This window comes from Pristiophorus japonicus, chromosome 3, assembly GCF_044704955.1.
Source record: "Pristiophorus japonicus isolate sPriJap1 chromosome 3, sPriJap1.hap1, whole genome shotgun sequence".
NCBI lineage: Eukaryota > Metazoa > Chordata > Chondrichthyes > Pristiophoridae > Pristiophorus > Pristiophorus japonicus.
In genome coordinates this window covers 6,440,895-6,464,404 of record NC_091979.1, presented here as the reverse complement: position 1 = coordinate 6,464,404, position 23,510 = coordinate 6,440,895, and the positions used below count along the sequence as shown (strand labels likewise).

The following is a 23,510-nucleotide window of genomic DNA, read 5'->3' as shown; positions in this document are numbered from 1 at the left end:
GGCGGGATTGAGGGATATGGGGAGGAGGTGGGTGGGTGGGATTGAGGGATGTGGGGAGAAGGTGGGTGGGTGGGTTTGAGGGATGTGGGGAGGAGATGGGTGAGATTGAGGGGTATGGGGAGGAGATGGGTAGGTGGGATTGAGGGATATGGGGAGGAGGTGGGTGGGTGGGATTGAGGGATGTGAGGAGGAGGTGGGTGGGTGGTATTGAGGGGTATGGGGAGGAGGTGGGTGGGTGGGATTGCGGGATGTGGGGAGGAGGTGGGTGGGTGGGATTGCGGGATGTGGGGAGGAGGTGGGTGGGTGGGATTGAGGGGTATGGGGAGGAGGTGGGTAGGTGGGATTGAGGGATATGGGGAGCAGGTGGGTGGGTGGGTGGGATTGAGGGGTATGGGGAGGAGGTGGGTGGGTTGGATTGAGGGATGTGGGGAGGAGGTGGGTAGGTGGGATTGAGGGGTATGGGGAGGGGGTGTGTGGGTGGGATTGAGGGGTATGGGGAGGAGGTGGGTGGGTGGGATTGAGGGATGTGGGGAGAAGGTGGGTGGGTGGGATTGAGGGGTATGGGGAGGAGTTGCGTGGGTGGGATTGAGGGATGTGGGGAAGAGGTGTGTAGGTGGGATTGAGGGGTATGGGGAATAGGTGGGTGGGTGGGATTGAGGGATGTGGGGAGGAGGTGGGTAGGTGGGATTGAGGGGTATGGGGAGAAGGTGGGTGGATGGGATTGAGGGGTATGGGGAGGAGGTGGGTGGGTGGGATTGAGGGGTATGGGGAGGAGGTGGGTGGGTGGGATTGCGGGATATGGGGAGAAGGTTGGTAGGTGGGATTGAGGGGTATGGGGAGGAGGTGGGTAGGTGGGATTGAGGGGTATGGGGAGGAGGTGGGTGGGTGGGATTGAGGGGTATGGGGAGGAGGTGGGTAGGTGGGATTGAGGGGTATGGGGAGGAGGTGGGTGGGTGGGATTGAGGGGTATGGGGAGGAGGTGGGTCGGTGTGATTGAGGAGTATCGGGAGGAGGTGGGTTGGTGGGATTGAGGGGTATGGGGAGGAGGTGGGTGGGTGGGATTGAGGGGTATGGGGAGGAGGTGGGTGGGTGGGATTGGGGAGGAGGTGGGTGGGTGGGATTGAGGGGTATGGGGAGGAGGTGGGTAGGTGGGATTGAGGAGTATGGGGAGGAGGTGGGTAGGTGGGATTGAGGGGTATGGGGAGGAGGTGGGTGGGTGGGATCGAGGGGTATGAGGAGGAGGTGGGTTGGTGGGATTGAGGGGTATGGGGAGGAGGTGGGTGGGTGGGATTGAGGGGTATGGGGAGGAGGTGGGTTGGTGGGCTTGAGGTGTATGGGGAGGAGGTGGGTGGGTGGGATTGAGGTTGGTATGAGGAGGAGGTGGGTAGGTGGGATTGAGGTAGGTATGGGGAGGAGGTGGGTGGGTGGTGTTGAGGGGTATGAGGAGGAGGTGTGTGGGTGGGATTGAGGGGTATGGGGAGGAGGTGGGTAGGTGGGATTGAGGTAGGTATGGGGAGGAGGTGGGTGGGTGTGGTTGAGGGGTATGGGGAGGAGGTGGGTAGGTGGGATTGAGGTAGGTATGAGGAGGAGGTGGGTGGGTGGGATTGAGGGGTATGGGGAGGAGGTGGGTGGGTGTGGTTGAGGGGTATGGGGAGGAGGTGGGTAGGTGGGATTGAGGTAGGTATGAGGAGGAGGTGGGTGGGTGGGATTGAGGGGTATGGGGAGGAGGTGGGTAGGTGGGATTGAGGTAGGTATGGGGAGGAGGTGGGTGGGTGGGATTGAGGTAGGTATGGGGAGGAGGTGGGTGGGTGGGATTGAGGGGTATGGGGAGTAGGTGGGTAGGTGGGATTGAGGGGTATGGGGAGGAGGTGGGTAGGTGGGATTGAGGGGTATGGGGAGGAGGTGGGTAGGTGGGATTGAGGGGTATGGGGAGGAGGTGGGTAGGTGGGATTGAGGGGTATGGGGAGGAGGTGGGTAGGTGGGATTGAGGGGTATGGGGAGGAGGTGGGTAGGTGGGATTGAGGGATATGGGGAGGAGGTGGGTGGGTGGGATTGGGGAGGAGGTGGGTGGGTGGGATTGAGGAGTATGGGGAGGAGGTGTGTAGGTGGAATTGAGGGATATGGGGAGGAGATGTGTGGGTGGGATTGAGGGGTATGGGGAGGAGGTGGGTAGGTGGGATTGAGGAGTATGGGGAGGAGGTGGGTAGGTGGGATTGAGGGGTATGGGGAGGAGGTGGGTGGGTGGGATCGAGGGGTATGAGGAGGAGGTGGGTTGGTGGGATTGAGGGGTATGGGGAGGAGGTGGGTGGGTGGGATTGAGGGGTATGGGGAGGAGGTGGGTTGGTGGGATTGAGGGGTATGGGGAGGAGGTGGGTGGGTGGGATTGAGGTAGGTATGAGGAGGAGGTGGGTAGGTGGGATTGAGGTAGGTATGGGGAGGAGGTGGGTGGGTGGTGTTGAGGGGTATGAGGAGGAGGTGTGTGGGTGGGATTGAGGGGTATGGGGAGGAGGTGGGTAGGTGGGATTGAGGTAGGTATGGGGAGGAGGTGGGTGGGTGGGATTGAGGGACGTGGGGAGGAGGTGGGTAGGTGGGATTGAGGTAGGTATGAGGAGGAGGTGGGTGGGTGGGATTGAGGGGTATGGGGAGGAGGTGGGTAGGTGGGATTGAGGTAGGTATGAGGAGGAGGTGGGTGGGTGGGATTGAGGGGTATGGGGAGGAGGTGGGTAGGTGGGATTGAGGTAGGTATGGGGAGGAGGTGGGTGGGTGGGATTGAGGTAGGTATGGGGAGGAGGTGGGTGGGTGGGATTGAGGGGTATGGGGAGTAGGTGGGTAGGTGGGATTGAGGTAGGTATGGGGAGGAGGTGGGTAGGTGGGATTGAGGGGTATGGGGAGTAGGTGGGTAGGTGGGATTGAGGGGTATGGGGAGGAGGTGGGTAGGTGGGATTGAGGGGTATGGGGAGGAGGTGGGTAGGTGGGATTGAGGGGTATGGGGAGGAGGTGGGTAGGTGGGATTGAGGGGTATGGGGAGGAGGTGGGTAGGTGAGATTGAGGGGTATGGGGAGGAGGTGGGTAGGTGGGATTGAGGGATATGGGGAGGAGGTGGGTGGGTGGGATTGGGGAGGAGGTGGGTGGGTGGGATTGAGGGGTCTGGGGAGGAGGTGGGTGGGTGGGATTGAGGGGTATGGGGAGGAGGTGGGTAGGTGGGATTGAGGGGTATGGGGAGGAGGTGGGTGGGTGGGATTGAGGGGTATGGGGAGGAGGTGGGTGGGTGGGATTGAGGGGTATGGGGAGGAGGTGGGTAGGTGGGATTGAGCGGTATGGGGAGGAGGTGGGTAGGTGGGATTGAGGTAGGTATGGGGAGGAGTTGGGTGGGTGGGATTGAGGTAGGTATGGGGAGGAGGTGGGTAGGTGGGATTGAGGGGTATGGGGAGGAGGTGGGTAGGTGGGATTGAGGTAGGTATGGGGAGGAGTTGGGTGGGTGGGATTGAGGTAGGTATGTGGAGGAGGTGGGTGGGTGGGTTTGAGGGGTATGGGGAGGAGGTGGGTGGGTGGGTTTGAGGGGTATGGGGAGGAGGTGGGTAGGTGGGATTGAGGTAGGTATGGGGAGGAGGTGGGTAGGTGGGATTGATGTAGGTATGGGGAGGAGGTGGGTGGGTGGGATTGAGGTAGGTATGGGGAGGAGGTGGGTGGGTGGGTTTGAGGGGTATGGGGAGGAGGTGGGTGGGTGGGTTTGAGGGGTATGGGGAGGAGGTGGGTAGGTGGGATTGAGGTAGGTATGGGGAGGAGGTGGGTAGGTGGGATTGAGGTAGGTATGGGGAGGAGGTGGGTGGGTGGGATTGAGCGGTATGGGGAGGAGGCGGGTGGGTGGGTTTGAGGGGTATGGGGAGGAGGTGGGTAGGTGGGATTGAGGGGTATGGGGAGGAGGTGGGTAGGTGGGATTGAGGTAGGTATGGGGAGGAGGTGGGTAGGTGGGATTGAGGTAGGTATGGGGAGGAGGTGGGTGGGTGGGATTGAGGTAGGTATGGGGAGGAGGTGGGTGGGTGGGGTTGAGGGGTATTGGGAGGAGGTGAATGGTTGGGATTGAGGGATATGGGGAGGAGGTGAATGGTTGGGATTGAGGGATATGGGGAGGTGGGTGGGTGGGGTTGAGGGATATGGGGAGGTGGGTGGGTGGGATTGAGGGGTATGGGGAGGAGGTGCGTGGGTGGGAACGAAAGATATGGTGAAAATGTCATGCTAAAGACGTGCTCCAGAACTCGCCACACCTCCAGCCAAGCTGTTCCAGTACAGTTACAGCACTGTCATCAACCCACCAACTTCACAGGTTTGACCTGTCCACAAAAAGCTGGGCAAATCCATTCTGGCCAATTACCGCCCATTCAGTCTACTCTCAATCATCAGCAAAGTGCTGGAAGGTGTCATCGACAGTGCTATCAAGCAGCACTTACTCACCAATAACCTGCTCACCTATGTCTAGTTTGGGTTCCACCAGGGCCAATCAGCTTCAGACCTCATTACAGCCTTGGTTCAAACATGGACAAAAGAGCTGAAGTCCAGAGGTGAGGTGAGAGTGACTGCCCTTGACATCAAGGAGCCCGACTGGTCAATGGGATTCACCACTGGCTGGAATCATACCCAGTACAAAGGAAGATGGTTGTGGTCTAAAAACAAATGATCAGGTCATTATCACATGGCTGTTTGCTGGAAGGACAGACGCACCAACGTTAGCGTCCTCAACCAGGCCAACATCCCCAGCATCGAAGCACTGACCACACTCGATCAGCTCCACTGGGCAGGGCCACATTGTCCGCATGCCCGACACGAGACTCCCAAAGCAAGCGCTCTACTCGGAACTCCTTCACGGCAAACGAACCAAAGGTGGGCAGAGGAAACGTTACAGGGACACCCTCAAAGCCTCCATGATAAAGTGCAACATCCCCACCGACACCTGGGAGTCCCTGGCCAAAGACCGCCCTAAGTGGAGGAAGTGCTTCCGGGAGGGCGCTGAGCACCTCGAGTCTCATCGCCGAGAGCGTGCAGAAACCAAGCGCAGGCAGCGGAAGGAGCGTGCGGCAAACCAGTCCCACCCTCCCCTTCCCTCAACCACTGTCTGTCCCACCTGTGACAGGGTCTGTGGCTCTCGTATTGGACTGTTCAGCCACCTAAGGACTTACTTTTAGAGTGGAAGCAAGTCTTCCTCGATTCCGAGGGACTGCCGATGATGATGTTTGTGGGAGCTTGCTGTGCGCATATTAGCCGACACGTTTCCTACATTACAACACTGATTACACTGCAAAAAGTACCTCATTAATTGCAAAGCGCTTTGGGAGTTCGTGAAAGGTGCTATATAAATGCAAGTCTTCCTACCCCCCCCCCCCCCCTCTGTGAGTCAGTATCGCTGGGGATCTCAGTGTTTGGCGTTTCGTCAAACAGTTCCTCGCTCTGTCGCTGAACTACAGAAGTGATGACACACACACACACACACACACACACACACACACACACACACACACACACACACAGACGTGTTAATGAAACAGTTTCAAATATTTATTTTAAACAAAACTATCACGGCCTGACCCGGGAAAGTCGATCAGAAGGAGAGGAGCGGAGCACTCGTTAATATCGGGCATTTTGTGAGACTCCGTGAAGGGGTCTGTGAACTCCAATCGTTTCCCAGGCATTTTCCCTTTTCGTTCTCCGGGTCAGAGAGCTTCGGGATGTCTGGGACTGGCGACGATCGCGGGGCGACACAGATCGGTTTGCTTGCTGCTTCTCTAAACACGGATACAGGAAGAGTGCAGGAGAGAGAGATAAAAAGAGAAAACAGAGAGAAGGATAGCGAGACGGCGAATTCGTGAAATCAGTTGACGTCGACTCTGGCGAAAGACTGATCCATTCCCAGGCTGTTCTCCACGAAGATTTCATACTTTCCCGCGTCCGCTGCTGTTACGTTTTTGATTGTCAGCGTGGTGGTGTCCGATTCGATATCATAGAACAGCCTGAAATAGGAAGAGAGGCGTCGGGTTTCCTGAGTGAATCCTACCGTTTGTTCCAGCTGTAAAATATATCCTCCATGACCCACCCCCCTCACACTGCTCCCCCCTCCCCCCCCCCCCAACCCCGACCATTTCTTTCCACAAGTTCCCTGCAAAAGCCGAGATTCATAAAGCACAGGGGGAGGCCATTGGGCCCCTCGAGCCTGTGCCGGCTCTGTGACAGAGCGATCCAATCAATCCCACTCTCCCGCTCTTTCCCCACAGCCCCGCACATTTCCCCCTTCCAGTGTTTATCCCATTCCCGGTTTGAAAGTTACTCTTGAATCTGCTCCCACCGCCCTTTCAGGCAGCGCGTTCCCGATCACAACAACTCGCTGCGTAAACACATTCTCCTCATCTCTCCCACTGGTTCTTTTACCAATTATCTTAAATACTTGCTTAAGTCCAGAGAAGATTTGGGGCCTTTCAGAAGGGTTCGACTAGCTGATCCCACCGTTCATTGATGCCTTACAGAGGATGCGAGGGGTAAAGTTCCTGCATATGTCCCATTGATGTAAGGGGCAGAGGCTGATGACTTGCCCTCTCTACTCCACCCCACCGCCCCCGCCCCCCCACTCCACCAATCTAACTTTGGAACTGCGCTCCGCCTCAAATTCCTGCTCCCCGCCTCCCTCCCTGAGTGGAATTCTCCACCGACAACTCAGAATATGGGATACAGTAGCAGAGCAGTTACGAGGAGCGGCGAGAGATTGTGGCAGAGGTGTGGTGAATGTTTGTGGCGGAGAAGCGGCGAGAGATCGCGGCGGAGGAGCGGCGAATGAGGGCGAGGGCCCAGGGGCAGCACAGGCCCAGCCCACACTGTGCGATATGTGAGCGCACTCGGTCCGTGCAGCAGAGCTGGTCTCCAGTCGTCCTGGTTAACCCTTGCCACTGGACCAAGACCTCGCTCTGTCAAGCCCGTGTGGTGGCTGGTGTGCAACGGTCACCCCACGTTAAAAAAATCCACGCACAGGCACCTTCCACCCCCTCAACTGGAGTTCAGGACTGGAACATCGGCTCCTTCATTGAAACATCTGTGAACTCGTGTGGAAGCAATTCATCCTCGTTCGAGGGACCGCCTATGATGCTGAAGATGATGGTCACTAGACCAATAATCTTGAGGCCTAGACTAATAATCTAGAGAAGACGAGTTCAAATGCCACCATGGGTTTGAGAATAGACTCCAATGTTGGAATCAATTATTAAAGATGAAATAGCAGCACATTTGGAAAGCAGTGACAGGATCGGTCCAAGTCAACATAAGAACATAAGAACATAAGAATTAGGAACAGGAGTAGGCCATCTAGCCCCTCGAGCCTGCTCCGCCATTCAATAAGATCATGGCTGATCTGGCCATGGACTCAGCTCCACTTACCCGCCCGCTCCCCGTAACCCTTAATTCCCTTATTGGTTAAAAATCTATCTATCTGTGATTTGAATACATTCAATGAGCTAGCCTCAACTGCTTCCTTGGGCAGAGAATTCCACAAATTCACAACCCACTGGGAGAAGAAATTCCTTCTCAACTCGGTTTTAAATTGGCCCCCCCGTATTTTGAGGCTGTGCCCCCTAGTTCTAGTCTCCCCGACCAGTGGAAACAACCTCTCTGCCTCTACCTTGTCTATCCCTTTCATTATTTTTAATGTTTCGATAAGATCACCTCTCATCCTTCTGAACTCCAACGAGTAAAGACCCAGTCTACTCAATCTATCATCATAAGGTAACCTTCTCATCTCCGGAATCAGCCTAGTGAATTGTCTCTGTACCCCCTCCAAAGCCAGTATATCCTTCCTTAAGTAAGGTGACCAAAACTGCACGCAGTACTCCAGGTGCGGCCTCACCAATACCCTATACAGTTGCAGTAGGACCTCCCTGCTTTTGTACTCCATCCCTCTCGCAATGAAGGCCAACATTCCATTCGCCTTCCTGATTACCTGCTGCACCTGCAAACTCACTTTTTGGGTTTCATGCACAAGGACCCCTAGGCCCCTCTGCACCTCAGCATGTTGTAATTTCTCCCCATTCAAATAATATTCCCTTTTCCTGTTTTTTTCCCCAAGGTGGATGACCTCACACTTTCCGACATTGTATTCCATCTGCCAAACCTTAGCCCATTCGCTTAACCTATCTAAATCTCTTTGCAGCCTCTCTGTGTCCTCTACACAACCCGCTTTCCCACTAATCTTTGTGTCATCTGCAAATTTTGTTACACTACACTCTGTCCCCTCTTCCAGGTCATCTATGTATATTGTAAACAGTTGTGGTCCCAGCCCCGATCCCTGTGGCACATCACTAACCATCGATTTCCAACCCGAAAAGGACCCATTTATCCCGACTCTCTGCTTTCTGTTCGCCAGCCAATTCTCTATCCATGCTAATACATTTCCTCCGACTCCGCGTACCTCTATCTTCTGTAGTAACCTTTTGTGTGGCACCTTATCGAATGCCTTTTGGAAATCTAAATACACCACATCCATCGGTACACCTCTATCCACCATGCTCGTTATATCCTCAAAGAATTCCAGTAAATTAGTTAAACATGATTTCCCCTTCATGAATCCATGTTGCGTCTGCTTGATTGCACTATTCCTATCTAGATGTCCCGCTATTTCTTCCTTAATGATAGTTTCAAGCATTTTCCCCACTACAGATGTTAAACTAACCGGCCTATAGTTACCTGCCTTTTGTCTGCCCCCTTTTTTAAACAGAGGCGTTACATAAGCTGCTTTCCAATCCGCTGGTACCTCCCCAGAGTCCAGAGAAATTTGGTAGATTATAACGAATGCATCTGCTATAATTTCCGCCATCTCTTTTAATACCCTGGGATGCATTTCATCAGGACCAGGGGACTTATCTACCTTGAGTCCCATTAGCCTGTCCAGCACTACCTCCCTAGTGATAGTGATTGTTTCAAGATCCTCCCTTCCCACATTCCCGTGACCAGCAATTTTTGGCATGGTTTTTGTGTCTTCCACTGTGAAGACCGAAGCAAAATAATTGTTTAAAGTCTCAGCCATTTCCACATTTCCCATTATTAAATCCCGCTTCTCATCTTCTAAGGGACCAACATTTACTTTAGTCACTCTTTTCCGTTTTATATATCTGTGAAAGCTTTTACTATCTGTTTTTATGTTTTGCGCAAGTTTACCTTCGTAATCTATCTTCCGTTTCTTTTATTGCTTTTTTAGTCATTCTTTGCTGTTGTTTAAAATTTTCCCAATCTTCTAGTTTCCCACTAACCTTGGCCATCTTATATGCATTGGTCATTGATTTGATACTCTCCTTTATTTCCTTGGTTATCCACGGCTGGTTATCCCTTCTCTTACCGCCCTTCTTTTTCACTGGAATATATTTTTGTTGCGCACTATGAAAGAGCTCCTTAAAAGTCCTCCACTGTTCCTAAATTGTGCCACCATTAAATCTGTGTTTCCAGTCTACTTTAGTCAACTCTGCCCTGATCCCACTGTCGTCCCCTTTGTTTAAGCATGGATTTATGAAAGGGAAATCATGCTTGACAAATCTTCTAGAATTTTTTGAGAATGTAACTAGTCGAGTGTATAAGGGAGAACCAGTAGATGTGGTGTATTTGGACTTTCAAAAGGCTTTTGACAAGGTCCCACAAAAGAGATTAGTGTGCAAAATTAAAGCACATGGTATTGGGGGTAATGTACTGATGTGGATAGAGAACTGGTTGGCAGACAGGAAGCATAGTGTGGGAATAAACAGGTCCTTTTCAGAATAGCAGTCAGTGACTAGTGCGGTACTGCAAGGTTCAGTGCTGGGAACCCAGCTATTTACAATATATATTAATGATTTAGATGAAATAATTGAATGTAATATCTCCAAGTTTGCAGATGACTCTAAGCTGGGTGGCAGTGTGAGTTGTGAGGAGGATGCTAAGAGGCTGCAGGGTGACTTGGACAGGTTAGGTGAGTGGACAAATGCATGGCAGATGCAGTATAATGTGGATAAATGTGAGGTTATCCACTTTGGTGGTAAAAACAGAGAGACAGACTATTATCTGAATGGTGACAGATTAGGAAAAGGGGAGGTGCAATGAGACCTGGGTGTCATGGTGCATCAGTCATTGAAATTAGGCATGCAGGCGGTGAAGAAGGCAAATGGCATGTTGGCTTTCATAGCGAGAGGATTTGAGTATCGGAGCAGGGAGGTTCTACTGCAGTTGTACAGGGCCTTGGTGAGGACTCACCTGGAATATTGTGTTCAGTTTTGGTCTCCTGCAGCAAGGTTCTATGCTGGGGCCCCAGCTGTTTACACTGTACATTAATGATTTACACGAGGGGATTAAATGTCGTATTTCCAAATTTGCGGATGACACTAAGTTGGGTGGCAGTGTGAGCTGCGAGGAGGATGCTATGAGGCTGCAGAGTGACTTGGATAGGTTAGGTGAGTGGGAAAATGCATGACAGATGAAGTATAATGTGGATAAATGTGAGGTTATCCACTTTGGTGGTAAAAACAGAGAGACAGACTATTATCTGAATGGTGACAGATTAGGAAAAGGGGAGGTGCAACAAGACCTGGGTGTCATGGTACATCAGTCATTGAAGGTTGGCATGCAGGTACAGCAGGCGGTTAAGAAAGCAAATGGCATGTTGGCCTTCATAGCGAGGGGATTTGAGTACAGGGGCAGGGAGGTGTTGCTACAGTTGTACAGGGCCTTGTTGAGGCCACACCTGGAGTATTGTGTACAGTTTTGGTCTCCTAACTTGAGGAAGGACATTCTTGCTATTGAGGGAGTGCAGCGAAGGTTCACCAGACTGATTCCCGGGATGGTGGGACTGACCTATCAAGAAAGACTGGATCAAGTGGGCTTGTATTCACTGGAGTTCAGAAGAATGAGAGGGGACCTCATAGAAATGTTTTAAATTCTGATGGGTTCAGACAGGTTAGATGCAGGAAGAATGTTCCCAATGTTGGGGAAGTCCAGAACCAGGGGTCACAGTCTAAGGATAAGGGGTAAGCCATTTAGGACCGAGATGAGGAGAAACTTCTTCACCCAGAGAGTGGTGAACCTGTGGAATTCTCTACCACAGAAAGTTGTTGAGGCCAATTCACTCAATATATTCAAAAAGGAGTTAGATGAAGTCCTTACTACTAGGGGGATCAAGGGGTATGGTGAGAAAGCAGGAATGGGGTACTGAAGTTGCATGTTCAGCCATGAACTCATTGAATGGCGGTGCAGGCTCGAAGGGCCGAATGGCCTACTCCTGCACCTATTTTCTATGTTTCTATGTTATGTTGTTATGTTGTTATGTTTCTATGTTGCTATGTTGTTATGTTTCTTTGTTGCTATGTTGTTATGTTGTTATGTTGTTATGTTTCTATGTTGCTATGTTGTTATGTTTCTATGTTGTTATGTTGCTATGTTGTTATGTTTCTATGTTGCTATGTTGTTATGTTGTTATGTTGTTATGTTGTTATGTTGTTATGTTTCTATGTTGCTATGTTGTTATGTTTCTATGTTGCTATGTTGTTATGTTGTTATGTTGTTATGTTGTTATGTTTCTATGTTGCTATGTTGTTATGTTGTTATGTTTCTATGTTGCTATGTTGTTATGTTGTTATGTTGTTATGTTTCTATGTTGCTATGTTGTTATGTTGTTATGTTGCTATGTTGTTATGTTGTTATGTTTCTATGTTGTTATGTTGTTATGTTGCTATGTTGTTATGTTGCTATGTTGTTATGTTTCTATGTTGCTATGTTGTTATGTTGTTATGTTGCTATGTTGTTATGTTTCTATGTTGTTATGTTGTTATGTTGTTATGTTGTTATGTTGTTATGTTTCTATGTTGTTATGTTGTTATGTTGCTATGTTGTTATGTTTCTATGTTGTTATGTTGTTATGTTGTTATGTTGCTATGTTGTTATGTTGTTATGTTGCTATGTTATTATGTTTCTATGTTGCTATGTTGTTATGTTGTTATGTTGCTATGTTGTTATGTTTCTATGTTGTTATGTTGTTATGTTGTTATGTTGCTATGTTGTTATGTTGTTATGTTGCTATGTTGTTATGTTTCTATGTTGTTATGTTGTTATGTTGTTATGTTGCTATGTTGTTATGTTGTTATGTTGCTATGTTGTTATGTTTCTATGTTGTTATGTTGTTATGTTGTTATTTTGTTATGTTGCTATGTTGTTATGTTGTTATGATGTTATGTTGCTATGTTGTTATGTTGTTATGTTGCTATGTTGTTATGTTTCTATGTTGTTATGTTGTTATGTTGTTATGTTGTTATGTTGTTATGTTGTTATGTTGCTATGTTGTTATGTTGTTATGTTGCTATGTTGTTATGTTTCTATGTTGTTATGTTGTTATGTTGTTATGTTGCTATGTTGTTATGTTTCTATGTTGTTATGTTGTTATGTTGTTATGTTGTTATGTTGTTATGTTGCTATGTTGTTATGTTTCTATGTTGTTATGTTGTTATGTTGTTATGTTGCTATGTTATTATGTTGTTATGTTGCTATGTTGTTATGTTTCTATGTTGTTATGTTGTTATGTTGTTATGCTGTTATGTTGTTATGTTGCTATGTTGTTATGTTTCTATGTTGTTATGTTGTTATGTTGTTATGTTGCTATGTTGTTATGTTTCTATGTTGTTATGTTGTTATGTTGTTATGTTGCTATGTTGCTATGTTGTTATGTTGTTATGTTGCTATGTTGTTATGTTTCTATGTTGTTATGTTGTTATGTTGTTATGTTGTTATGTTGTTATGTTGTTATGTTATTATGTTGTTATGTTGTTATGTTGCTATGTTGTTATGTTGCTATGTTGTTATGTTGCTATGTTGTTATGTTGTTATGTTGTTATGTTGTTATGTTGTTATGTTTCTATGTTGTTATGTTGTTATGTTGCTATGTTGTTATGTTGTTATGTTGTTATGTTGTTATGTTGTTATGTTGTTATGTTGTTATGTTGTTATGTTGTTATGTTGTTATGTTGCTATGTTGTTATGTTGTTATGTTGTTATGTTGTTATGTTGTTATGTTGTTATGTTTCTATGTTGTTATGTTGTTATGTTGTTATGTTGTTATGTTGTTATGTTGTTATGTTGTTATGTTGTTATGTTGCTATGTTGTTATGTTGCTATGTTGTTATGTTGTTATGTTGTTATGTTGTTATGTTGTTATGTTGTTATGTTGTTATGTTGTTATGTTGTTATGTTGTTATGTTGTTATGTTGTTATGTTGTTATGTTGTTATGTTGTTATGTTGTTATGTTGCTATGTTGTTATGTTGCTATGTTGTTATGTTGTTATGTTGTTATGTTGTTATGTTGTTATGTTGTTATGTTGTTATGTTGTTATGTTGCTATGTTGTTATGTTGTTATGTTGTTATGTTGCTATGTTGTTATGTTGTTATGTTGCTATGTTGTTATGTTGTTATGTTGTTATGTTGTTATGTTGTTATGTTGTTATGTTGCTATGTTGTTATGTTGTTATGACCGCAATTACCTGTCATCCTCCTCGATGTCGTCGCCGTCCTTGGTCCAGCCCACGTCGGGCTCAGGCTCCCCGCTGATGTGCGCCACGAGCTTCACAGTCTGACCCGCCTTCACCTTCACACTCTCGGGGCCTTTCTTGATCTTTCCCGGGACTGGAACGAGACGAGCAGAAGGAGGGGGGTGTGAGAATGACGGGCATGGAGGTCACCAATTGGGCCGGAAGGAGAATTTCCTTCAGGGCTGAGAGGACCGGACCGAGAGAACCTCGCGCACGACAGTAGACAGTAATCCCGAGAACCCCGAGATTCCTGCGGTTCTGGGGGTCTCATGGTGACACAAATAATGAACCCCCTCCCCAACCATCAACATCGGCACAGGGATTACGGAGACATGGCTCCAGGGTGACAAAGGCTGGGAACTCAACATCCAGGGGTATTTAATATTCAGGAAGGATAGACAGAAAGGAAAAGGAGGCGCGGTGGCGTTGCTGGTTAAAGAGGAAATTAACGCAATAGTAAGGAAGGACATTAGCCTGGATGATGTGGAATCTGTATTGGTGGAGCTGCAGAATACCAAAGGGCAGAAAACACTAGTGGGAGCTGTATACAGAGCACCAAACAGTAGTAGTGAGGTTGGGGACAGCATCAAACAAGAAATAAGGGATGTGTGCAATAAAGGTACAGCAGTCATCATGGGTGACTTTAATCTACATATTGATTGGGCTAACTAAACTGGTAGCAATACGGTGGAGGAGGATTTCCTGGAGTGTATTAGGGATGGTTTTCTAGACCAATATGTCAAGGAACCAACTAGAGAGCTGGCCATCCTCGACTAGGTGATGTGTAATGAGAAAGGACTAATTAGCAATCTTGTTGTGCGAGGTCCCTTGGGGAAGAGTGAACATAATATGGTAACATTCTTTATTATGATGGAGAGTGACACAGTTAATTCAGAGACTAGGATCCTGAACTTAAGGAAAGGTAACTTCGATGGTATGAGACGTGAATTGGCTAGAATAGACTGACGAGTGATACTTAAAGGGTTGACGGTGGATAGGCAATGGCAGATATTTAAAGATCACATGGATGAACTTCAGCAATTGGACATCTCTGTTTGGAGTAAAAATAAAACGGGGAAGGTGGCTCAACCATGGCTAACAAGGGAAATTAAATCCAAGGAAGAGGCATATAAATTGGTCAGAAAAAGCAGCAAACCTGAGGACTGGGAGAAATTTGGAATTCAGCAGAGGAGGACAAAGGGTTTAATTAGGAGGGGGCAAATAGAGTTTGAGAGGAAGCTTGCTGGGAACATAAAAACTGACTGCAAAAGTTTTTATAGATATGTGAAGAGAAAAGGATTAGCGAAGAGAAACATAGGTCCTTTGCAGTCAGATTCAGGTGAACTTATAATGAGGAACAGAAATGGCAGACCAATTGAACAAATACTTTGGTTCTGTCTTCACGAAGGAAGACACATATAAACCTTCCGGAAATACTAGGGGATCGAGGGTCTATCAAGAAGGAGGAACTGAAGGAAATCCTTATTAGTCAAGAAATTGTGTTTGGGAAATTGATAGGATTGAAGGCCGATAAACCCCCAGGGCCTGATAATCTGCATCCCAGAGTACTTAAGGAAGTGGCCCTAGAAATAGTGGATGCATTGGTGATCATTTTCCAACAATCTATCAACTCTGGATCAGTTCCTATGGACTGGAGGGCAGCTAATGTAACACCACTTTTTAAAAAAAGAGGGAGAGAGAAAACGAGGAATTATAGACCGGTTAGCCTGACATCAGTTGTGGGGAAAATGTTGGAATCAATTATTAAAGATGAAATAGCAGCGCATTTGGAAAGCAGTGACAGGATCAGTCCAAGCCATCATGGATTTATGAAATCTTGACAAATCTTTTGGAATTTTTTAAGGATGTAACTAGTAGAGTGGACAAGGGAGAACCAGTGGATGTGGTGTATTTGGACTTTCAAAAGGCTTTTGACGGAGTCTCACACAAGAGATTGGTGTGCAAAATTAAAGCACATGGTATTGGGGGTAATGTGCTGACGTGGATAGAGAACTGGTTGGCAGACAGGAAGCAGAGAGTCAGGATAAACGAGTCCTTCTCAGAATGGCAGGCAGTGACTAGTGGGTTGCCGCAGGGCTCAGTGCTGGGACCCCAGCTATTTACAATATACATTAATGATTTAGATGAAGGAATTGATTGTACTATCTCCAAGTTTGCAGATGACACTAAGCTGGGTGATGGTGTGAGCTGTGAGGAGGACGCTATGAGGCTGCAGGGTGACTTGGACAGGTTAGGTGAGTGGGCAAATGCATGGCAGATGCAGTATAATGTGCATAAATGTGAGGTTATCCACTTTGGTGGCAAAAACAGGAAGGCAGAATATTATCTGAATGGCGACAGATTAGGAAAAGGGGAGGTGCAACAAGACCTGGGTGTCATGGTACATCAGTCATTGAAAGTTGGGATGCAGCTATTGTGTACTACAAGTGTAGGGTTAATAATAAACAGAACCAGGCAGTTTCCGGAGGCTTCCAAGAGAGCTGCCTGCCATGTTGGAAGCTGTGTGTGCTTGTGCTCTTTGAATATATCACATTTGGCGATGAGTTGGGATTTTTCGGATGATTTAAAGCTTAAATTTTGTTGGCGAAGGATTCAGCCAGCCGACAGAGCGACTTTGGAATTTTCTGACTTTGGAAAAAAGCTACAAAATCCAAGGTAAAATGCAGCACATGGTGTGAACAGCTAGAGATTAAAATGGCAGGTGTAATCGGACATTTGGGGGATATAGACATGACCGGGAACGTTTTAAAGCGTATGTGGATTGGTTAGAAATGTAGTTCACTGCAAATAACATAATCGAAGTTCCAGACAATGCAGTCCAGAACCGGGCTGTGTTGGAACATAAGAAAGCGATCTTCTTATCGGAGGCTGGTCCGGCATTATATGAAACCCTTGTAAATCTGCTTGTGCCTGACGAGCCAAAGGACACAATGCTTAAAGAGATTTTAACGAAGCTGGAGCAGCACGATAACCTCAAACCGTTAGAAATTGCTGAAAGCTATCGTTTCGAGATTTGGAATCAAAAGTCTGATGAAAGTATCGGTGATTACATCGTAGCATTAAAAAAGCTATCGATGCACTGTAATTTTGGAAACTTTCAAAACCGAGCATTACGGGATCGTTTTGTTTGTGGGGTGAAAAATGATGCGATCAGAAGGAAGTTATTGACGACGGAAGACTTGACTTTTGAGATTGCTTGTCAGACAGCGAGGTTTATGGGCATGGCTGAACAATATTCCCGAGAATTAAATAATAATTACGGTTGTCAACCGAGGTAAATCGCCTGCAGGTTCAAAGTAAAAGATGGTGGGGGCCCAAAGTCTCAGAAACTGGAAATTCTAACAGAGCGTCGAAGTCGTGCGATAGGTGCCTGGGACAACACATTGCTCAAAGTTGTCCATACGTGAAGGCAGAGTGTTTCTTCCGCAGAAAGACTGGGCATCTTGCGAAGGCATGCCGACTGAAGAGTAAACCAGCTTTTAAAGCTTTGAGTCCAGCGTTCAAAGCTATGAGTAGAAATCCCAAGAGACTACATAGCATGGAAGAACAACAACAGGACGAGGATATGTTAGAGTTACACGTCATCAGGAGCACGAGTTTAACGGACAGCGATTCGGGAAGCATCAAAATCCACATCGATGTTGCGGGATTCAAGATACCCATGGAAATTGACACGGATGCATCCGTGAGTATAGTACGAGATGGAGTCACTATACCGCGACAAATTGCGTGATTTTCAACTGGAGAAATCCAAGATAAAGCTGCGAGGCTACTCGGGAGAGAAAATTCCTGTGGTAGGTCGTATCACCGTACCGGTGAAAGATCAATTTCAGAACTTGCCTCTAATAGTAGTGAAAGGAGACAAGCCTGCCTTACTAGGAAGAAATTGGTTGAGCTCACTGAAGTTGGATTGGAGTAAGATTTTCTGTGTGGAAACGAGATTTTCATCAACGGATGAGGTTATCAAGCAGTATCCGAAGGTGTTCTGTGAAACGGGCAGTCTGATCCAAGTCTTCAAGGTGAGTGTCAGGGTACAGAAGGACGCTAGATCGGTTTACTACAAGCCACGTTCCATACCATATGCACTCAAGGAGAAAGTTGAGCAAGAACTAAAAAGACTAGAGACTGAGAACATTATTTGTAAGATAGATCGAAGTAATTGGGCTACACCCATTGTTGTTGTACCTAAGTCCGTTGGTAAGGTAAGATTGTGTGGTGATTATAAAGTAACCGTAAACCAGGTTCTAGAGGGTAATATCCCCAATACAATGCCGAATATAGAAGATTTGTTCACAACACTGACAGGTGGTCAGATCGTCTCAAAACTGGATCTTACGAATGCCGACTTACAGCTTGAACTAGATGAGGAGTCCAAGTCATGTTTGACTATAAATACTCATCTAGGCCTATATCAATTTAATAGGCTACTGTTTGGAGTGTCTTCTGACCCTGCCATATTCCAAGGGGTGATGAACCAGATTTTACAAGGTATTGAAGGGGTAGTATGTTATTTGGATGACATACTAATTTCAGCACCAAATAGGCAAATTCATAATAAAATATTGAATGAAGTTCTCAAAACGGCTAGAGAAGCACAGAGTACGAGTGTCTGCTCGTAAGTGTGAGTTATTTAAAAACTCAGTGGAGTACTTAGGGTACAGAGTAGACAAAGATGGTTTACATCCAACCATGGAAAAAATGGATGCAATTAGAAATGCACCTACTCTCAGGAATGTCACTGAACTTCGTTCATTCTTGGGTCTTTTGAACTATCATGGGAAGTTCATACCAAATTTGGCTACAGTATTACATCCACTGAATGAACTATTGAAAAAACAGGTCCATTGGAAGTGGTCAAAAGAATGCGATACAGCATTCAAGGAGTGTAAAAGCAAATTGGTAGAGAGCAGCATGTTAGTTCACTGTGACATATCTAAGGAGATTAAGCTAGCATTTGATGCCTCTCCGTATGGAGTTGGGGCGGTGATCTCTCATGTATTACGTAGTGGGGAGGAGAGACCAATTGCTTTTGCTTCACGCACTCTCAGTGCCAGTGAGAGTAATTATGCGCAAATTGAAAGGAAAGCTTTGGCATTAATTTTTGGGGTCAAGAAGTTTCACAAATACTTGTATGGTCATAAGTTTACCATCATTATGGACCATAAGCCCCCAACAACAACCCTCCATCCAAAGTCCTCAGTTCCAACATTAGCTGCAGCCCGAATGCAGAGAGGGGCTTTGATTTTGTCAGCATATACAAATGATATTGAATACAGACGATCAGCTGATCACAGTAATGCTGATCCTATGTCTAGATTGCCTTCCCCAGCACAAGTTACACCCGATAGGGAAGAAGTGTTTTATTTTTCATACATTGATGAACTGCCAGTCACAGCTGAAGAGATTGGTAGAGCAACCAAACGTGACCCAGTGATGTCAAAGGTGTATGAGTATATTGCAAATGGATGGCCAAACCAGGTAACAGACAAAGATACACATCCATCCTTCATTCATAGGAATGAATTATCAGTCGATAAAGATTGTATCATGTGGGGTGCAAGAGTGGTTATACCAAATAAATTCAGTTCCAAATTATTAGGAGACCTCCATGACCAGCACCTGGGAATGTGCTTGACCAAGAGTTTTGCACGCAGTTACTTATGGTGGCCAGGTCTTGATAAAGATATAGAGTACATCGTGAGTCAGTGTACAACATGTCAATCGGTAAGCAAGCAATCACCACCAGTACCATTACAGCCATGGAAATGGCCTCCCAGGGTGTGGCAAAGGCTACATATTGATTTTGCTGAGTTAGAAGGACAACAATTGTTCATTGTGATTGATAGCCATTCGAAGTGGGTTGAGGTGTTTCCAATGTGGAAAATAACAACAAGTAAAACATTGGACATTTTACGAAAATGATTTTCTCCATTTGGCCTCCCGGAAGAGATTGTTTCGGATAATGGGCCACAATTTCGTTCAGAAGAATTTGCACAATTCACGAGCAAAAATGATGTGAAACATACCAAGGTTCCACCATACCATCCTGTTTCGAATGGTGCAGCAGAGCACACTGTACAAATTGTAAAATGTGCCCTCATAAAACAAATGTTAGATCCAAATCCAAGGAAATGACAGTTGTCATTGGATCACAAATTGGCCAATTTTTTGATTACATATCGAAATACTCCTCATACAATTACTGGTAGAACACCAGCAGAGTTGTTTCTCAAACGACAGCCACGAACCTGATTCTCGTTGTTAAAGCCAAATTTGGCACAGTCCGTAGAAGAGACACAATTAAGACAGAAAGAGAATCATGATAGAGGGAGAGTAAAAGAGAGAAGTGTGAAATTAAACCAGAAGGTGAGAGTGAAGAACCATCACCATAAATGGTTAAAGTGGTTACCAGGAAGTGGTGAAGATATGTGGTCCTCGCACATATTTGGTAAAGATGTTTGATGATGGACAGGTTAGGTTTGTTCATATTGATCATATTTTACCTAGAGACATGGAAGGAGTTGAAGGTGGGAATGATTCAATTATTTCTGGCTCATCAGATAGTTTTGATACACCAGTAGCAAATCCTAAATCCAATGTACTGGAAACAAATCCAGGAGAGAATAAGAATGAAAGTCTGAGTCCGAGTCAGGAAAACAAAGAGCCTGAAGTTAGAATGAGTTCAAATGAAAATCAAGGAAATTCCGTGGAGGAAAACGTTCCTCAGGATGAGCCTTGAATGAGTTTAGATTCAACACCATGTTTGGAAGGTTCTGTTCGAGAGCGAAGGTATCCTCTTCGATACAGAAAACAAGTGGTGAAGTTAAATTTGTAAATATGGAAAAAAAAAGTTTATATCCTGTGTTATGTATAAACATGAAAGTTATGTATGATGTTTGTTATGATGGCTTCTTCATTAAGGAGGGAGAAGTGTAATGTCTGTAAGCTTGTAATGTTTGTAGCTCCACACTGTGGATGTGGACGTATTGTGTACCGCAAGTTCAGGGTTAATAATAAACAGAACCAGGCAGATTTCCGGAGGCTTCTGAGAGAGCTGCCTGCCATGTTGGAAGCTGTGTGTGCTGTGCTCTGTGACTATATCACAGGGATCAAAGAAATGGCAGACCAATTGAACAAATACTTTGGTTCTGTCTTCACGAAGGAACCTTCCGGAAATACTAGGGGATCGCAGGTCTAGCAAGAAGGAGGAACTGAAGGAAATCCTTATTCGTCAAGAAATTGTGTTAGGGAAATTGATAGGATTGAAGGCCGATAAATCCCCAGGGCCTGATAATCTGCATCCCAGAGTACTTAAGGAAGTGGCCCTAGAAATAGTGGATGCATTGGTGATCATTTTCCAACAATCTATCGAGTTTGGATCAGTTCCTATGGACTGGAGGGTAGCTAATGTAATACCACTTTTTAAAAAAAGAGGGAGAAAGAAAATGGGGAATTATATACTGGTTAGCCTGACATCAGTAGTGGGAAAAATGTTGGAATCAATTATTAAAGATGAAATAGCAACACATTTGGTAAGCAGTGACAGGATCGGTCCAAGTCAGCATGGATTTATGAAAGGGAAATCATGCTTGAAAAATCTTCTAGAGTGGACAAGGGAGAACCAGTGGATGTGGTGTGTTTGGACTTTCAAAAGGCTTTTGACGAGGTCCCGCACAAGAGATTATTGTGCAAAATTAAAGCACATGGTATTGGGGGTAATAAACTGACGTGGATAGAGAACTGGTTGGCAGACAGGAAGCAGAGAGTAGGGATAAACGGGTCCTTCTCAGAATGGCAGGCAGTGACTAGTGGGGTGCCGCAGGGCTCAGTGCTGGGACCCCAGCTATTTACAATATACATCAATGATTTAGATGAAGGAATTGAGTGTAATATCTCCAAGTTTTCAGACGACACTAAGCTGGCTGGTGGTGTGAGCTGTGAGGAGGATGCTAAGAGGCTGCAGGGTGACTTGGACAGGTTAGGTGTGTGGGCAAATGCATGGCAGATGCAGTATAATGTGCATAAATGTGAGGTTATCCACTTTGGTGGCAAAAACACGAAGGCAGAATATTATCTGAATGGCGGCAGATTGGAAAAGGGGAGGTGCAACGAGACCTGGGTGTCATGGTACATCAGTCATTGAAAGTGGGCATGCAGGTACAGCAGGCGGTGAAGAAGGCAAATGATATGTTGGCCTTCATAGCTAGGGGATTTGAGTATAGGAGCAGGGAGGTCTTACTGCAGTTGTACAGGGCCTTGGTGAGGCCTCACCTGGAATATTATGTTCAGTTTTGGTCTCCTAATCTGAGGAAAGACGTTCTTGCTATTGAGGGAGTGCAGCGAAGGTTCACCAGACTGATTCCCGGGATGGCAGGACTGACATATGAGGAGAGACTGGATCGACTGGGCCTGTATTCACTGGTGTTTAGAAGAATGAGAGGGGACCTCATAGAAACATATAAAATTCTGACGGGATTGGACAGGTTAGATGCAGGAAGAATGTTTCCGATGTTGGGGAAGTCCAGAACCAGGGATCACAGTCTAAGGATAAGGGGTAAGCCATTTAGGACCGAGATGAGGAGAAACTTCTTCACTCAGAGAGTTGTTAACCTGTGGAATTCCCTGCCGCAGAGAGCTGTTGATGTCAGTTCATTGGATATATTTAAGAGGGAGTTAGATGTGGCCCTTGCGGCTAAAGGGATCAAGGGGTATGGAGAGAAAGCAGGAAAGGGGTACTGAGGTGAATGATCATCCATGATCTTATTGAATGGCGGAACAGGCTCGAAGGGCCGAATGGCCCACTCCTGCACCTATTTTCTATGTTTCTATGCTTCTATCTCTTTACCTTCAATGATGATCTTGGCCGAGTCAAAAGCTTCCCCGAAGGTGTTGCTGATTGAGATGGTGTATTTGCCCAGATCTGCAAGTGTCCCGTCCCTAACCACCAATGCCACCACATCAGGGTCCTCAAACATGTAGCGATACTTGGGCCCATCCTTCAGCTCCTGGCCGTCCTTCAGCCAGCGGATGAGAGGGTCCGGGAACGCGCTGACCCTGCAATCCAGCCGCGCCGCACTGCCTTCGATCAGCACCACGTCCTTCAGCTCCTTCAGGATCTTGGGCGGCCCTTTCTCTCTCAATTCCTTGCGGGATCTGGAGGGAGGGAGGGCGAGAGGGACGGAGAGAGGAGGTTGTTAGAGCAAAGAGAGAAGGGCGCCGTCACCAAGGTCCTCCACCAGCCTGTCCTCGCCGCACAGCACTGCCGCACCAGTCATCCAGATCCACGGCGCGGCCCTGGACACCGTGGACCACTTCCCATACCTCGGGACCCTCTTATCAACAAGGGCAGACAATGTCGATGAGATTCAACACCGCCTCCAGTGCGCCAGCACAGCCTTTGGCTGCCTGAGGAAAAGAGTGTTTGAAGACCAGGCCCTCAAATCTACCACCTAGCTCATGGTCTACAGGGCTGTAGTGATACCCGCCCTCCTGTATGGCTCAGAGACGTGGACCATGTACAGAAGACACCTCAAAGCTCTGGAGAAATACCACCAACGATGTCTCCGCAAGATCCTACAAATCCCCTGGGAGGACAGACGCACTAACGTTAGCGTCCTCGACCAGACCAACATCCCCAACATCGAAGCACTGACCACACTCGACCAGCTCCGCTGGGCAGGGCCACATTGTCTGCATGCCCGACACGAGACTCCCAAAGCAAGCGCTCTACTCAGAACTCCATCATGGCAAACGAGCCAAAGGTGGGCAGAGGAAACGTTACAGGGACACCCTCAAAGCCTCCCTGATAAAGTGCAACATCCCCACCGACACCTGGGAGTCCCTGGCCAAAGACCGCCCTAAGTGGAGGAAGTGCATCCGGGAGGGCGCTGAGCACCTCGAGTCTCGTCGCCGAGAGCGTGCA

At 47.0% G+C, this 23,510-nt stretch overlaps 2 protein-coding genes across 2 annotated transcripts in view; one reads left to right on the top strand and one right to left on the bottom strand.

The window, feature by feature from the left end:
• The window catches only part of LOC139260442 (1-phosphatidylinositol 4,5-bisphosphate phosphodiesterase delta-4-like), a 93,385-nt gene extending 87,524 nt beyond the window's left edge, over window positions 1–5,861 (top strand). Inside the window, exon 14 of the mRNA XM_070877005.1 lies at window positions 5,710–5,861. Within this exon, the coding sequence (XP_070733106.1) occupies window positions 5,710–5,861 (152 nt within the window). The remainder of the gene's footprint in view (window positions 1–5,709) is intronic.
• Window positions 5,862–5,863: 2 nt separating this feature from the next.
• LOC139260441 (SPEG neighbor protein-like) overlaps window positions 5,864–23,510 on the bottom strand; it is a 23,023-nt gene continuing 5,376 nt past the window's right edge. The window contains exons 2-4 of the mRNA XM_070877004.1: window positions 22,434–22,741; window positions 13,520–13,661; window positions 5,864–6,002 (exon numbers count right to left, since the gene is read on the bottom strand). Coding sequence (XP_070733105.1) covers window positions 5,864–6,002; window positions 13,520–13,661; window positions 22,434–22,741 — 589 coding nt within the window. The remainder of the gene's footprint in view (window positions 6,003–13,519; window positions 13,662–22,433; window positions 22,742–23,510) is intronic.